Genomic DNA, 18,189 nt, shown 5'->3' on the forward strand with positions numbered 1-18,189 from the left:
ACACCCTGGGATCAGTGAAAATGTTGTGATTAACCAAAGTTGAGTTTCCTGTCCACTATTTTAACATTGTACACATATACGGTAAAGCCAAACCAGTTGTTGTAAACATTGTTCTTAGTCCACCACAGACTGAGCGAGAAATAAAAACCATCTGGCAGCCCTGTATAGGTTTTGACAAGCAAAAGCAGCTTTGATCCAAGCTGACATCTTATTCAGAGTGGATTAACTTACTTTCACTCTTTTATTAATGATTTCACCAATGATGAAATTTAATCATGATAATTTGATTGATTTCTTGAATTTGACACTTTTTGAGGTCAAAAATTTGTTGCGATTAGCCATTGACTTTTATATATAATCAATTCCGTTTCTTGGGATTAACCGAAAGTTTCGATTATCCGGAGTGGATTGAAGTATCAAGAGAGATTAAAATTACATCATTTTCTGTTGCGGATGAAATTATTATGTTGTTTTTAAGGGTTTTACGGCGCTTGCAACACATTTAGGTCATATCAGTGCCAGTAAAAAGAAGAAAATTGGATAGTGAAAAGATTTTAGATATATAATTAAAAGGACTTGAGGAAAGAGTAAAACAAAGGGGAATTGGTTCAAATTGGAAACAGATGTAGATTCCAAGAGCACATTATCAGTGTACTTAGTTTGAGATCACCTAAAAGTCTCGCCCAAACATCAGCATAAGATCCCACTAAGAGGAATACACTCAAATGCTTACACATTATACATTCAAAATAACAAATATAACAATACATAACAGAGAGATGATTTACAAGGAAAAAAATATAATCTCCCAAAACAATAACTATGCATTTGACTGTTTCCCTCCCAGCCAAGCTCTATGGCCAGGCCCAGGGCAAAATCAAGTAATCTCATTCCAAGACAAAGACAGAAAGCAAATTGGAAAACAGATATAAGGGGAAAGAAGACGCAGTAAGTACCTCCCTGCCCACTATGGGAGGTCAGGAACCCCACCCAGATATAAGGGGAAAGGAGACGCAGTAAGTACCTCCCTGCCCACTATGGGAGGTCAGGAACCCCACCCAGATATAAGGGGAAAGAAGATGCAGTAAGTACCTCCCTGCCCACTATGGGAGGTCAGGAACCCCACCCAGATATAAGGGGATAGAAGACGCAGTAAGTACCTCCCTGCCCACTATGGATGGTCAGGAACCCCACCCAGATATAAGGGGATAGAAGATGCAGTAAGTACCTCCCTGCCCACTATGGATGAGATATTATTACTTGATAGCATCAAGAGAGATTAAAAATTATGTCATCAATTTTTGTTGTGGATATGCTAGAATTGTGTAGAATAAATTATACTTGCTATGCAAGTCAAACGTCAAATAGAATTGAGTATTATGACCTAGCAGATTTTCTTCGTATTAATTTGAGTCGCCGGCTGATAAAATTAGCCTGAAATAAAAAGAAGGTTTGCAAGTTACTTGTATATCAGTCTGTAAAAAATAGTTTTATAATTTTTCTTTGGCTGTTCGGAACAATGTTGATCCTCAACCCTATTAAAAATAAATAAAAGATATGTAATTCTTGAATAATGCTTTGAATGTGTTGAAGAAAAATTTTATTCAACGATTATACAATATTTTTGCTCATGTTATCAGTTAAAATAAGGTGTAAAAGACAGCTGATTGGCAATCAAAAATAATATTTTGGTGCGCATGAATACAAATCCAACATATTTCTTTATTGGGTCAAATTGTCATTCAGGCAGATGGAGAAAATTACAAATTATGGCAAATTGAAGTACTATTACTATACGTCACGAAATATCAAAGAATCTTACTTGGAGGAGGTGGAATAAACGTATTCTTTCATTTCTTTGTATTTATTAAACTTGTTATTTTTATCGTGCAATGACACATATTGGCAAGCTTGTAAAGTTAATCGGCATGATAAAAATAACTTGTTTAATAAATACAGAGAAATGAAAGGACCGTATATTATACAAGATGCCTCACTGTTTAAATTTTTTTTTTGCAAAATCACCTCTCTCGCACTTACAAGGTTGGAATTGGATGCCCTCAGTATGTAAAACTGGCTGAAAAAAAAATCAACCGAGACAAATCTTACAAATTGAACAGCTGGTTTTATCATTGGCAAACATTTGATTAGTTTTAATGACAGGTGGGCTATTCCACATTATAAAAAGGCTTCGATGAAAAGTTATGTGGGTACCAGGTTTTATTATGTTAGACCAATAATATTTAAAGGGGGTCCTGATAGCGCAGTTGGCAGAGCCCTCGCTTCAGATGCAGATGGACCAAGATCAATCATGGGTGCAGTTGAGATTTTTTCTGAACCCCCCTCCCTACCCCCCCCACCCAGCAGTGATTGGGTAGCTGGGTCTGATTTTTTAAATTTATTCTCCCAGCAGGCTATATAATGTAACCATATTTCCATTTGACATAGTACAAGTCAACTGTTTTGTATCCTAACCATGTACTATCCAGAGTCACGTGGGATAATGTATATAAAGTGCCTTATTCAAGGACACAACACCGGGACCAGAATTTTTCACAATCGCTACCACCCATCCAGACAACTGGTTATGCTTAATATAACTTGATTTTTGTGATAAACACGGAACCACTGAGCAACACATAGAAGATGGTAATTTGGATGTTTTAGCATAATATTAAATGACGATAATTATAAAAACAGCATGCAGCAAATGTACATAACTTTAGGTAAACAAACTTAGAATAAGAAAACCAAACACAGCCACCCCCCCCCCCCCCCCCCCCCCCCGGAAAAAAAAACCACCCAAGAACAACAGAAAACAAAACAGTACAACCCTCTCCTTCCCACAACACATATTATCACATAGAAGTAACTACTAATATTGATTACAAAACTAGTGTAGTCGTTTGATTACTTTCACCTAACAAACTACCAAGTTTCAATTTCATCATAACAAATAATCTAATAATGTTAATAATAATAACAACAACAATAACAATAATAATAATAACAACAATAACAATAATAATAATAATAACAACACCAATAACATGGGATTTCTTAAGATGCAGAAAATAGAGAAGCCAATATGCATAGCGGCCAACTTTTCAAAGAGCTAAAAAGGGCCACTATATTTCACAACACCACCATGACCCTAAAACAGTAGTATGATTGGACTACTATAGAATATAATCTAGATTTAGAGCCTTTTCTGTTCCTTGCTTTAATTTCCTAGTTAAAAAAAGCACATTTCTGAGACATGCAAGGGTCGTTTCCATACATTTAAACAATCCTGTTCTTTAACATTTAAAAAAAAATTCTCCAGATTGGCAAATCAGTATCGATTTTATCAGGACAGTTGGCCGCTATGTAATATGCCTTTTAAAGCAGGGATAATTGATGTTTTTTTAAAATTTTGTTTTTAAGGTTTCTACTGTGCTTGCAACATTTAGGTCATATCAGTACCAGTAAAAAGGAAGAAAATGGGATAGACAAATTTTTTTTAGAATTACAATTAAAGCACCCTAGAAAAAGTAAGACAAAGGAGAATTGGCTAAAAAATGGAACGGATGTAGATTCCGAGAGCATACTTAGTTTGAGATCACCTAAAAGTCTCATCCAGACACCAGCACAGGATCTCACTAAGAGGAATACACTCAAATGTAACAATATATATTCAAAATTTTAAAAAGAACAAAAAAACATACATTTGACTGGTTTCCTATCAGTCACGGACGTTGGCAAGGGTCAGGACAAAACCAAGTAACCCCATTCCAAGACAAAGACAGAAAGCAAGTTGGAAAACAGATATAAGGTGGATAGAAGACACAGAAAGTGACCTCCTTCCCACTATGGAAGGGGGGAGGGAAAGCATTGATAAGTATGACACTCTTCTAAAATGTATAATATACATCCAGGCAGTATGGTAACAACTTTAAAAAGTTATAGCGGAATCTGAAAAAAGTCCACACTCATAAAATCAAATTCTTCATGGTCCGCAATATTCTGTTATCTAAGTGTTGTCAAATAATAATGGATAGAGTCAACCAAATCTTTTTGGTCTGACAGTTGACAGTGTTGGCTTTACCAGGATTCCACTGTATTTTGTAAACGGTCAGCCATACTGTTTTGTCTTGCTTTCATGTATACATGTCTAATCGTATCCAAAAAAAACCCAATGTGTATTCAATGAAACAACAGTTGATGAATTTATAATCAATTCAAGAAAGCAAACTTAATAAAATTATTTTCCACTGAGATTCCTCACTTAGCAGTTTAAATTGGTGGTTATGACATATCTGGGTTATATCAGTACCTATGAAAAGGATGACAAAAAGACAAAGTTAGAACAGCTCAAAGAATTCCAGTCAGTAAATAAAGTAGAACAAAGCAATATTGATCAAAGAAAGAGCATCTGGTAGATTCATACAAAAAAACCCTGTGTCTAGCCTGCGACATTCAAAAGCCTCATTAAATGCCAGAAACACACACACACACACACACACACACACACACACACACACACACACACACACACACCGAAATGACACATTTAAATGACTTTTAATGAGCATTGCTATGACAAAGCCACCTGATTTACAAAGAAAAAAAAATGATCATCAATGACAGATAGACAAAATGTTTAAATCTTCTTTCCTAGTTATTGACAAGAGATTCTATGCCACCTAACGCCTAGGCAAAAACGTAATATCTGGCACCATTCTTGGACAAGGACAGAAAACCTGCTGGAATGGGGAGCAGAAGTGGAGGAGAGACAGTATGAGCCAACCCCTCCCCTCCCCCCACCCTAAAGTGGAAAATAATCCAGAGGCACTCTAAAACTATCCAATTAAATGATTAAAATTTCACTCTTCGTTCCAAGTTAGCACATCAAACACGGTTTTATGATTGGTTATTTAGGTTATTTAGCTGGTGTGCCTTGGCCTACCCCTGATGATCCAAATTGTTATGAAAATATTAAATTTTTTAAATATTAAAAATTTTCTATTATTAATCCCAAATTTTTCTTTAGGGCATATTCTGAGGAAAGACTGCGATAACCCAGACATCAGTCGGAGTGCAGCGTTGCAAATTGAGCTCAAGGCCATTCAATGCAGCAAGGAATCAGACTCTGTACTTTTTAGGTATAGAGAAAAGACCATGCTGTACCCTTATGATAACTAAGCCAATGACAGACTTGTAAACATGTGTACATTGAACCTTAGCATATCAAAACATAATGATACATAATCACCGTAAAAGGATTGATAAGTTTAGATAATATGAATTAAAGCAATTTGGTCAACTTTTATCCAAAAAATGTTTTTAAAAAACCCAAAAACTATGGCAATTTAAAGGCTCTTTATCAAGATACAACAATATAGACTGGGTACAAATATAAATTGATAATTAAAATTTTTTAAATCCCACAATGGTTGTGCTCCACACATTGATCACAGTGCGAAAATTCATCTCTCAATCAAGGTGGTTACTGATGCCAGTTAGGATTTTATATAAACTTACATCATTATCATGCACAGGACAAAAAAAAAGCATTGAACAAATATCATAATCAAGAACTGACAACTCAAATAGGTTTAGACATAAACAATCCTCTCTCCCAATAACATCAATAACATGATGTGTTATTTGCTATGCCTAACAATAGCTTTCAGGACCTAGGTATCATGAGTTTTAAAAAAATAGGTTTAGACATAACCAACATGGGTGAAAGTTACTCAATGATATTAATCCTGCAAAGGCAGGTGCTCAGAAAAAAAAATCCTGCAACTGCCAATAAGAGGAAAAAACAGAAGTGCGGTTAATTATATAAATGCCTGTTTTTTTCATTTTCGAATTCCGGCCAGACAAAAAAAAAACGGCGAGACCTCTTTTTCAAAAATAAAAATCCGGCCATGCCGGATTTTTCCGGCGAACTTTCACCCATGATAACCAACCCTCACTTCCAATAACATGATGTGTTATGCGCTATGCCTAATAGTAGCTCTCAAGACCAAAGGCATTGTAGATGGGGGTTGTTTATTGTGTAATGCAAATATATGATTTTGATTATAATTAAAAGTTCAAGTTCGGTCTATTCACAGGCTTTTGTAAATATCATTTGGTCAGTCTATTTTATTGGTTTTTGTAAATATCCTTTGCAACGAGAACATTTTTAATAGCAAAGGATAGATAAATAAATAAATAAATAAATAAACAAATAATTAAAAAAAACATACACATACAATAAAATGTATTTAATTGCATTGTTTACCATTCCCCTTCATAATGAGTGACAAACAGAAATGAATGAACTAGAATTCAGTTCATGTAGTCTTTTCCATTCCATTCATCTTTGTAATCTATCAATCCAAATATATCAAGGTTATTTAGGGAAATTGGGAGGGGTGGAGGGGTAAAGGTAAAGCCAGTATCCATATTTCTTCCACCTGTATTTGAGCTACATTAAATAAATACTGTTTTATTTAAGGAAAGAGCTACTGTTGGGCACAGCTCAATACAACACCACATATTTTCTTCATCTTTATCTAAAGGACATTTAATAAATACTGTTTCATTCAAAACAAAAGTTATAAATACTATGAGTAATAGAAGATTTTGGACACTTGAAATCTGATCACAAAGGCCAAGACACTACATAATATCTGGGGATTAAAAAAAAAAGAAAAATATTGCAAAGACTTTACTAATTTAAAAAAAATAAATTATTGACCAATGTAATTCGTAATTGTCATAAAGTCAATGAAACCTAAAAGCTAAACAAGTTTGAAAACGACGACAAATACATTTTTTTGAGTAATAAAATATAAGGATAATCCATACCATGTATTGGGAGTGGGAGTGGAGTCACAAATAGCAAAACTAGTACATCACATGATTCGTATAGGCTATATAATGAATTAGCTTTAATGTATTGAGCTTTTATATATCACAGCACAATATCCACCAAACGTGCTCAAAGCATTTTACAAGGGGTCCCTAGCTGACACCAACACTTAACATTTAGGATAAGACATGACGCCTATAAGGCAATATCTCATAATTTTTTTTGACAGAAGCAATGCTGTTAATGGTCAAGTGCTCATTTTACACCTGAATTTGGTAAGAGAATGTGAATAAAGAGCATTTTTCAAGGACTCCACTCAACTCAGAGCTCGATTTGAACCCTGGACCTACTGATCCATAAGTAAATGTCATTCACAAAGCTGCACAGACCTCATAAGCACACAGTCCAGGCAGATAAAGGCAATGTACACTTTAAAAAAATCCCCGCTTGAAATACAAAACATAAATTGATTTAAAATCAAATTAATTAAAATCATACATATGGTCATATTTTGCAATCAACAACTGAGAAGATTACCTGAATAACCAATTGGACTATCACCAGGTTTTTTTCATGCATCGGTCCGAGTTTAGACAACACAAAATTATTAAGGGTAAAATTGTTGACCTGAAAAGAAATGTAAAATAAAGAGAATGACAATGTGAACGTGCTCTGAAATGTAAAAAACAAAAACAAAAATAGAATCTCTTTCAGTACATATTTGTTTTTAAGAAATTGTTGCTTACATTTCGTTATGATAAATTTTTACCTTTCACTTAAGTCAACATTAAATTGTAAAAGAATAAAAAAAGTATTATGAAAAGGAAGAAGAAAGAAAGCAGAGAGAAAGAGAGAAGGAGAAAGAGAGAGAGAGAGAGAGAGAGAGAGAGAGAGAGAGAGAGAGAGAGAGAGAGAGAGGGGGGGGGGGGGGGATGGAGTCAACTTGAGAGAGAGGGAGAAATTTGTAATCATCTTAAAATCTAACTATTCGATAACACACACCTGTGTATCTTTGCCATTTTCACCAACACCTTTTTGTACTGTGATAAGCCTTAACATGGAGAAAACATCTATAAATAGCTGACCAATCACGCCCAGACTGCCGGTTCGAAATGTTGTACAGCTCATGTCTAGCTTTTGTAACTTTGGGTTAAGCCTGGAAGAAATATTTCAAAAGTAAAAATGGAGATGATGATGATCATGATAATAATAATAATAATAATAATAATAATAATAATAATAATAATAATAATGATGATGATGATGATGATGATAAAAATTTTGTTTGGGGGGTGTGGGTGGGGATTTAGGCCTTTCGCTTCCTAATCACCCGATCGGGATGCCTGGGCTGCCTCTCTAATCATCTGTGTCGTTTCCTTCCACAGTTCATGGTCTTTTCATATACATGCCAGGTATTAGTTTTACATCAAAGGTGTAGGAGATTTGCTTGAGTAAAATACTAGAAGGGTTATTTTTGTCTGTATTTAAAGTGATCAAGGGTGTGTCAATAAACAGTTGAGGTCAGGAAGGTCAAAAACAAGTAAAAGAGTTCATTAGGTGAGTTTCAGTACTCTATTAAATACACAAACTCATGTGCACACGCACACACACATAGACACATACCTGGGTAATCTGTGCCTAGGGCATGGTACAAAGTGAAAGAGTTGAGGGACGGAGTATACAAAATTGATCACTTGTGGGATGAAGAAGAGAAGCATGGTCTTGCTGAAATGGGCCAATATGGCGACCACAGCAAATGTCATACCAGCGAAGTAACAGTAGGTGTCGCCGACAAACACACGGGAAGGGTACCTGGGAAAACATATTTATAAGAATGAGATCAAGATTTTCTTATATACATGTAAATTGAGAAAATTTATTGGACCTTAACGAAATTGATTGTGATTCAAGATAACAGCATCTCAAAGAGTAAAGAAAAGGAAAATTTGGTTTGTACACTTCACACAATTTATCCAAAAAAAAAAAAAAAAGAAAAAGAAAAAGAAAAAGCAAGCAATATCCAATAAATATGCTTGAAGGGCTTTACAAGTGGTCTCATGCTAAGAGCATCACTTAACTTGTAGGACAGTGACAAGACAAAATGCCCATTTGACGCTCTTAAATTTTCTTTACACCGCTCCCCCCCCACCTTACCCCCTTTATAAAAAAGAAAAAAGCAACCAAAAAAATATTTAAAAACTAAAATAAAAAAGCAACAACAAACAGATTGGAAAAAAAAAGAATTTCCCTCCAGCTACTTACTTGTTGTGAATGAATAAGGCTAGGCTGACCCCCAGGAAAGGCATCATAAAGAAGAGAGAAAACACATGACCCAATCGATGATCACCTGAAGCAAAATTTTCAACACAAAATTTAAAACAAGATAAAAACTTATTTCTTAAGAAGTAAGGTCTTTACCATCAACATTTTAACAATAATAATAATGCTGAAATCCTATTTCTGTAACACTGTAACTCCGAATCGTCAAACTTTAAGACCTTAAATTACAAATTACATTGGCTTAAACAAAGACACATATATAAACAGACGCCTATCTTGCTTCTCACAGCATCTACTAAAATAAAAACAGACAAGTTTTAAGCGAACATTTCAAAATAGACAAAACTCCTTTTTCACAAATCCTATGTGGTCTTGTGGTATGACACTTGCTTTTGGATTAGATGGTCCTGGGTTCAAGCCTTATTTTGCGCATAGTTGAGTCCTTGGAAAAGGCTTTTCTACTCACATTCTCTCACCATACTCAGGTGTAAAATGATAACCTGACCTTTAACAGTGTTGTCTATGTCAGAAAAAAATGCAATATTGCCTAACATTCAATGTTTTTGTTTATTCATCTTAACAATGCCACTACCACATTATCTCATTCATCTGTAGTGTTTCATTCATCCTGTTTTGTTGATAAAGAGTAAACCTAAAACTTCCATTTTGTCTGTTTTCGCATATTAAATTGAAGCTTACATTCAATGATGATTGATTGATTGAAGTAGGCGCAATCCAGCTATGAAAGTCACGGATCTAGATTTCGCAGATTATCTGGCTCTACTGAACGAGGAGATGGACCACAAGAAGTCTTCAACAGACTCGAAACTGAGGCTGAGCGAGTAGGACTATGCTGTAATGCTAAGAAGACAGTATTCCAAACCTACAACCAAGAAAGGCCAATTAGGATACAGGCAAAAAATGGAGAATGGCTGAAGGAAGTTGACAACTTCAAGTACCTAGGAGGTTGGACACAAAGCAGTTCCTCTGATATCTCTGTCAGAAAAGCATTGGCTTGGAGTGCCTGTCACAAACTCAGGAAAATCTGGAGTTCAAACCTACAGAGGGAAATAAAGAAGAGATTGTTCCTGGCAACGGTAGAGTCAGTGCTTCTATATGGAGCAGCGACATGGACTCTTACAAAAGCCCCGGAGAAGCAACTGGACGGCTGCTACACCCGTATGCTGAGGATGGCCCTCAAAGTAAGCTGGAAAGAGCACATAACAAATGAAGAGCTCTACAGTGATCTCCCCCCAGTGACCTCGAAGATTCAAAAGAGAGGACTGAGACTTGCGTGGCACTGCTGGAGACACAAGGAGGAGATTGCAAGCAGTCTTGTTCTATGGGAACCACCTGAGCGAACCAGAAGCAGAGGCAGGCAGAATAAAACCTACATTGACTGTCTGCTAGATGACATAGGAATGGACAACACCCGGGAGCTGTGTACGCTTATGGAGGACAGGACAGAATGGCGAAGACTTGTGGCTCAGGTTGGGCGCCCCAAGGGGCGGCCTAAGTAAGTAAGTAAGTTACATTCAATTTCACATTGTTATTTATTTCTTCAAGCTTTGAGCAGCACCATTTACATTACCTTGCATTTCTAGGAAGTTGAATATGATGACGGAGCATGCAATGACACAAGATTGTCCTACTTCTAAACCGTTGATGCCCGAGTGGATGTTGATGGCGTTTGTACAGAAAATAGCCAGCATTCCCATATAGATGTAGTACAATGGACCTGAAAACACACATTACTCTATCATAATGTGAACTTATATAAAAACAATACTTTTAAAAAAAACAAAAACAAAAAAAAAAAACTCTCTTATTCTCATTTACATGTAATTGCTGTAACTTTGAAAATAATATATAAAATTATTTTAAACCACTTCAAAATAATATGTTCATTAAAAGTTCACGAGAAAAAGAAAAATGGGAAAAATTTCACACTTATAGCATTACAATTGTACGAAATAGACATGAGGGGTAGAAAATTTCAAAATGGTCATGAGTGAGTCTTTCAATTATATATTTATGTTGTAAAAACATACACTGGAGACTTTAATACATATACGCAGGAAGGTGACTAACTTGCCAGCATTCAGATTTCACGAATTAAAGACGGTGCTTCCACATTATTGCTATATCAAATTTTCATTTGAGCTTTTTATTTTTGCCAAAGCATTGCGATTCAGTGAGTGATGATTTATATTCAATTTTTGCTTAATAATCTCTAAATTAAATTCTGGATCTTTGTACAAAGGATAAAATAGCCTTTTACTTATATAGACATCTGCATCCAATGTTAAAAGTCCTCGTCACTCATTTTCCTAAAATATGTTCCATTTATGGAATAATTTACCTGCTGGTATTTTTGAGTGATATTGAAACTGTTCAAGTCGCATTACAGACTATCAGAAAAGTACCATAATTTTTCTTGATCTTTTGGATATGCACATCTTGAGCCACTCTTAGTCTGACTGAGTCAATAGATTGGCATAAAGAGCAAGACAAGTTCCCCCCCCCCCCCCCCCCCCCCAAAAAAAAAACAACAACAAAAAACAAAAAAAAAAACAAAAACAAAAAACAAAACATAAATAAATAAATAAATAAATTCTAAGTAGGGATACATCATATTGGTTGACAAAAGAGGAAAGAAAAAACATAAACCCAAACAAAACCACACCATCCAAACAAACAAAAAAACACATAATTCCCATTCTTGAGGTGAAGTGTCTTTTTACAAAGTTGTTTAAGTCATTTGATGTATAACATATGACACAATCAAGACATTTTATATATTATTAGCTGTAACCTAAGAAAATGATTTCCAAAATATACTCTCTAACTCAAAGTCTAACAATCAGTAAATGGTTAGAAGGTGAAGTTAAATCTAGCTGAAAGTACTATGGATTTTCTGGACTTTTTTTTCATCTTGACAATAAGAGTGAATTCAATTCAAATAAAAGTCTAATCTCGCTGGCTAATAGATCGACAAATACCTAGTCTGAGGGATTCTCCAACATATGGCCTAAGCTGTACTGGCATAACGACATTGGTGGCGTTGATATTCACAAAGTAGACAGTCAGCAATGGCAAGGAGGCCATCATTGGCAACAACAGCTTGTGTCTCCATTTCAGGTTAAGGACATCATCAGCAAATCCAAGGAAGATCATACAGCAGATAGACAGTAGGGCAGCAAGGTAGTGAATGTACTGGAGAAAGAAATAGCCCAGAAAACACTCAAAACAAAAGTATAGAGGCAGAGAGTGTAAAAAAGAAAAAAAATGTTTATTTAAAAATCCAAAACCTGTACCAAACGTGATCAATCATCTCAAAATGGTTTTATGTTTGTGTGAATCTAAAGCTTTAAAATTTGACTTTAACCCTCTCCTCACCCTACAGCAAAATCGTCACATTTGTTACGACACAATATACATTTTTCTTATTCAGATTTATTTTGTAAATCACAAATTTTGAAGAATACTCTTTGTTTAATTAATAAGAACATAAAGTTGTTTTATAGATAGCTTGTTTAAGTTTAAAAATCAATTTTTCTGCTAGGTAAGCCTGCCATTTTGGGAAAATACTGAAAATGATTGGTAAGGAAAGAGTTAAGAGGACATGCAGTGGTAACTTTTTATTAATTTTGGTACCAAATACTTAAGTGGGGATATTTGAACTTTTAGATACTTCAGAAATAAAAAAAAAACTTTTAATTTATACCAGTAATAACGTGAAATATGTTTTAAATTGCTTAATTTCACTGTATATCCGACCATAAGTAAATTTCAAGCCCATCAAAATAATCTTTGAATACTAAAAGTGATCACAAAATGTGTTAAATGAAATCAGTACGTTCATGTCATAAATCACTGGAAGGCTTAGATTAAATCAAAGATTGTATATAATATCAAAATATGTGTTCATCCTAGAATTGAAAATTCTCACATCAGATAGTTACTACGAAGGCAGGATTGAATTTTTCATTTCAGCTTTACCTGAATGTGCTCAAAGGGCTTTACAAGGGGTCACTGACCAACAGCAACATTTAACATGTAGGACTGGACATGATGCCTGTTAGGGGATATTACATTTTTTTTTGGACAGAGACCATGCTGTTAATGGCCAGGTACTCATTTTACACCTGAGTACGGTGATAAAATGTGAGTAAAGGGCCTTCTCCAAGAACTCAACAATGCGCTGAGCGAGGCTCGAATCCAGGACCTTCTGATCTGAAAGCGAGTGCCACGCCACTAGACCACATAGCCGCCCAACCTAGAAAGGATGGTAATGATTGGGGGATCTGAAAATGGAAGGTTTAACATGGAGGGAGGGAAGCAGAGAAGACGGTACAAAGTTCGACAAGATGAAGCATGTTTATGGATGGCCTTTGCTCCACCAGGAGCAAGTAAATGAATATAGTGGGATCTTTGGTTTGAAATTCTCTTCCTTTGTCAGTCAGACATGTGAGCAAGAAAAAGGTTAAACTCAGCTGTAGAAACAATTCTATCTTTCATTGTTTTAATTTTTTAAATATATGAATATCACATTCATAATTCCGATCATCCCAAGTTTTACCTGTGGTCCAGCTAAGTTCAATCTGGAAGGCTTTTATACAAGTATATTTGTGAGTGTGCATTATGAATATTATTGTGATATCATCCAACTGTGTTCATTTAGCACTTTGACCATTCAACACACAGTGTTACATAAATGTAACTAATTCTTTTTCTTACTATTAGTATTCTCTTTCTTATCATTATCATTACATACCTCATGATGTGGAAATTTGCCAGGAGTATTGGCAGCCAACTGCTTGTAAAAAGGTATCGGCATGAATAGAAACATGATGCACAGAAACACAGCTCCACTCACAACGCCCAATGCCTCAGGGCTGCAATTGTAAATTGGAATGAGTAATAATGATATATATATATATATATATATATATATATATATATATATATATATATATATATATATATATATATATATATATATATATATATATATATATATATATATATATATATATAGCATGACTTGATAGGATAAACAGGGTGTTTGACAAAAAAAAGTGTAGGATTATAGACTGAGACAGCTTGTCAATGAGTTAACACAGTGGAACAAAAAGTATCAAATGATAGGAAATTATCTAAAGTTTTGATGTGTTTAAGCTTTCTAGTCTAATTCAGTTACTCTTTCCATGAAATGACCCAAACATTTCTATCAAGACCCAAACAGTAAAGGTATAGCATTACTTTTACATGGATCACATTATTTATTGAGGTGAAAAAGCTATTCTGAATTATTCTGGACACAAAGTAATTCAACTTGTAATTAATTTATGTACCGTTTTTACAGCTAATTCACGTTCAGCAATGAATAATAGATGTGTATTATTATGTGCTAAGGTATATCTCTCTACAAATGATTCTTCCTATTTAGCTCCTAGAATACATATAATATATGCATGCTTGGTCAAATTTTGTATAAAAATATACATAACATTGATCATTTGGAACGTTTCCTAAGTGTAATTTTGTGTTAACAGACCATACAAATGATATTAAAAATGCCTGCTTAATCATTATCAATCAAAAAAGTCAGTGAGACCATGACTTGTTAATTCTTGGGGAGAGAGAGAGAGAAAGAGAGAGAAAGAGAGAGAGAGAGAGAGAGAGAGAGAGAGAGAGAGAGAGAGAGAGAGAGAGAGAGAGAGAGAGAGAGATAGAGTGTGTGTGTTAATTTACTGTGAGGAAAAGAGATATTGGACAAGTCTTTTTCAAAGGGAACAAAGATTGTTAAAAAGTCGCATTATCAACTGATTAGTAGTAAGGCAAAATGCATAGGCTGACAAGATTAACATCCCTATGACATAACAATGAAAAAAAATGCCCCCCCCCCCCCCAAAAAAAAAGCGAGAGAGGTGGGTCTTCAGACTGCTTTTGCGGCAGAGGTGCCAGATGGCCACGTGTGTGTGGTCAAAATTGGTCAAATATTGCATTTTATTTCTTTTATTCAATTTTATTTATTTATTTTTGTCTCAGTGACATTTATCCTAGTCCATTCAATCTTTTGTTTGTCAAATTCAATTAGTTTTTTAAGGGGGTCAGTCTTAGTAGTGAAAACCATGCAAGTTTCTATTTAGCCACTTTTTAAATCAAATTTGGTCAGGTGAAAGTCTGGCCATCTGGCAGCCTTGCCTCGCTGACGCCACATTGCGTTTCAAGCAATGCGGGGTGGGGGGAGGGGAGGGATATCACAAGGATATCCATGAGATCATCATTGCTAATGAAATTGCCACTATTTGATAAAATTTTTAGAGATAATGACAAATTAGACACTGAAGTGCGTTCGATGTGGTGTCAAACAATTGGCAGAAATGAAAAGAAAATAACAGGAAATTCAATAAAGGGAAGTCACACCATTATTATTTACAAGGTCACCTCCATTCGCATTGTACTGCGAATAGTGATTTCCTCTATTCTCAGTAGTACTGCGAAGAGAAGATAGCGTTCGTTTTTGTTATTCGCAGTAGTACTGCAAATAGTAGTTATCATTCATTTCAGTTATTTTCAGTAGTACTGCAAATGCTTTGTTTGGGTTAGTTCTGTATTTGCAGTAGTAGACTACACGCCTGGAGATTTATTGTATAGAGGATTGGGTGCAAAGTATAAATAGAATACATTATTATTATTGTTTTGCATTTCGTTGACGATGACAATGTGCCTGTTGTGTAGTGATGGTGGTGGTGATGTGGTGGTTGTGATTGTAGTGTTGGTGTTGATGATGTAGTAGTGGTAGTGATGATGAAGATCAGAATTATGATGATGATGCAATGGTGGTGGCAGTTGCTGTAGTTTTGATAACGATGTAGAGGTAGCTGTGGTAGTGGTAGTAATAATGATGATGTGGTTGTGGTTGTAGTAGTGGCGGTGGTAGCGATGATGATGAGGCAGATAATGATGCAAAGGTGGTGATGATTGCTATAGTCAGTTTTGATAACAATGTGGAGGTTGCTGCTTGACAACACGCCATTTTTAACAGAAAATGCAGTGTTGTGTTCAATGAGGAGACAAAGACTAATTTTCATAGACGGGAGAGCACTTCTAGTCTAGTCTGCGAATGGTAATTTCACCAAAAATCACTATTTACAATTTACAAAGTTTGATTTCTTTATAAATATTGTCTGATTTGAATAAGCTGTAACTATTTTCAGCAGCAACTTCGGAATAAGATATTGATAGATATGAATTCTCTAGGGTTTCTTCCATAGGGAGATTTTTTCAAAAGACTGTTGACTCAATTTGCTACAGAATCTTGGGGTTTTAACAAACCATGTATCTTTCCACTCCTACTCTCACAGAGTGATCATCTTATGAAAACAAACCAAACCATTGTGCAGCTTATTCAATTCCCTTTCAAATGAGGGGTAATACAAATACTAAGGTCCGTAATACTAAATCAGACAAGAAAAAATCTCCAAATATTGAGCGAGATATGCATTTTAAAAAAAAGGCTGTCATTATTCCCAGACACCTGTCTGGGGATAATGAAAATTCGTTATCCCCAGATACCTATCTGGGGATAAGGAAAATTCGTTATTCCCAGACACATATTTGAAACTCCACTCTTTTACACAATTATCCACATTCTAGAACATCGAATGTTTCCAAATGCACATAGAAATAAGGAAAGTTAATAAAATATCTATAAAAACATAAAATTAACCAACATTAAATCAGTTATTACTACATATACACAATATGCGTCGACTTCGAAGTGGGTCATGGCCGAATGGTTTAGTCGTCTGCTCTGGAAGTTTTACCAGAATCGATGTTGTGGGTTCAAATCCTGGTTCCGCCACTTTAAAAAAAAAAAAAATTCCGTCTTCTTTATACAGAACGTTGTAACGGATATATGTCCCATCCATCCTCCCCCCACCTCTTTTTTTTTTTTTTAAACTCTCTCTCTCTCTCTCTCTCGGTTCCTTTCTAGTTTCTAGCAAATTGTCCGATTCGTCCCCACTCCGATCTCGAAAAGTGTCTAAAAAGAATAAATAATTAAAAAGCAAACAAACAGAAATACTCAGAGAGCGACCAAATGGTCAGATAGAGGAGAAAAAAACAAACAATAATATATTTAAAAATTAAAAACAATTTTAAGAAATTCATGCTCAGAAATGGTACAAAAGGCCAAACAAAAAGGAGAAAAGAATAGACTCGCTAAAAAAAAAACAAAAAAAAAAAGAGTTGGGGGAGGATTGATGGGACATTTATCCCTTGCAACGTTTGTAAAAAGAAGACGGAATTAAAAAAGAAAAAAAGTGCCGGAACCAGGATTCGAACCTACAACGTTGATTCTGGTAAAATTTCCAGGGCAGACGATTAAAGCATTCGGCCATGACACTGACACCCACTTTGAAGTCGACGCATATTGTGTATATGTAGTAACAACTGATTTAATGTTCGTTAATTTTATGTTTTTTATAGATATTTTATTAACTTTCCTTATTTCTATGACTATGATTCTTATATGTTACGCATTTGGAAACATTCCATATTCAGAAATATTCTGGCTCTGGGAATGTGGATAATTGTTTAAAAGTAAAAGAGCGGAATTTTCGTTATCCCCAGACAGGTGTAGTACCCTTACTGCTACTAAGAATAAGAAAGTAGATAGCCTAGTGTAGTGTGTAAATGTAAAAGTAAATGATGTAAGAGTCGAGTAAGAGAAGAGTAGGCTTGAGTAGGTGAAAGTGAAGTGAGGGCCTGAAGCCTGAAGTTCAGTGAAGGTGTGTATATTATTCTTACATTTTCTCCTTTGTTGTCTTGTTTAAATCAACCCCAAACAAATTGGCATTCAAGAAGACATTTTTAAATTTAGGTATTATATTCAGACAGACAAAAAATGCTGCCACAGATAAAGCAGCATTAATTGCTATGGTTAAAGAACTGTCACCAAACACGGTCATGTTGACATCTCTAAGAAAACGAAAGTAGCCAACAATAACGTTGCTATCTTTGTCGTTTCCGTTATGGACTTTGATCTAGCA

At 35.1% G+C, this 18,189-nt stretch overlaps 1 protein-coding gene across 1 annotated transcript; it reads right to left on the minus strand.

Moving 5' to 3' along the window:
* Window positions 1–1,577: 1,577 nt before the first annotated feature.
* On the minus strand, window positions 1,578–18,136 carry LOC144959945 (UDP-N-acetylglucosamine--dolichyl-phosphate N-acetylglucosaminephosphotransferase-like). Its single transcript, XM_078892813.1, has 9 exons — window positions 17,948–18,136; window positions 13,905–14,025; window positions 12,130–12,343; window positions 10,719–10,865; window positions 9,110–9,194; window positions 8,471–8,659; window positions 7,850–8,003; window positions 7,385–7,474; window positions 1,578–6,665 (listed from the first exon to the last, which is right to left on the minus strand). The coding sequence occupies exons 1-9, from the start codon at window positions 18,106–18,108 to the stop codon at window positions 6,600–6,602; spliced, it is 1,227 nt and encodes a 408-aa protein (XP_078748939.1). The 5' UTR covers window positions 18,109–18,136; the 3' UTR covers window positions 1,578–6,599.
* Window positions 18,137–18,189: the final 53 nt, after the last annotated feature.

Source organism: Berghia stephanieae, chromosome 14 (genome assembly GCF_034508935.2).
Source record: "Berghia stephanieae isolate SIO BIC M18660-M18661 chromosome 14, UCSD_Bste_1.3, whole genome shotgun sequence".
In the NCBI taxonomy this organism is placed as follows: Eukaryota; Metazoa; Mollusca; class Gastropoda; order Nudibranchia; family Aeolidiidae; genus Berghia; species Berghia stephanieae.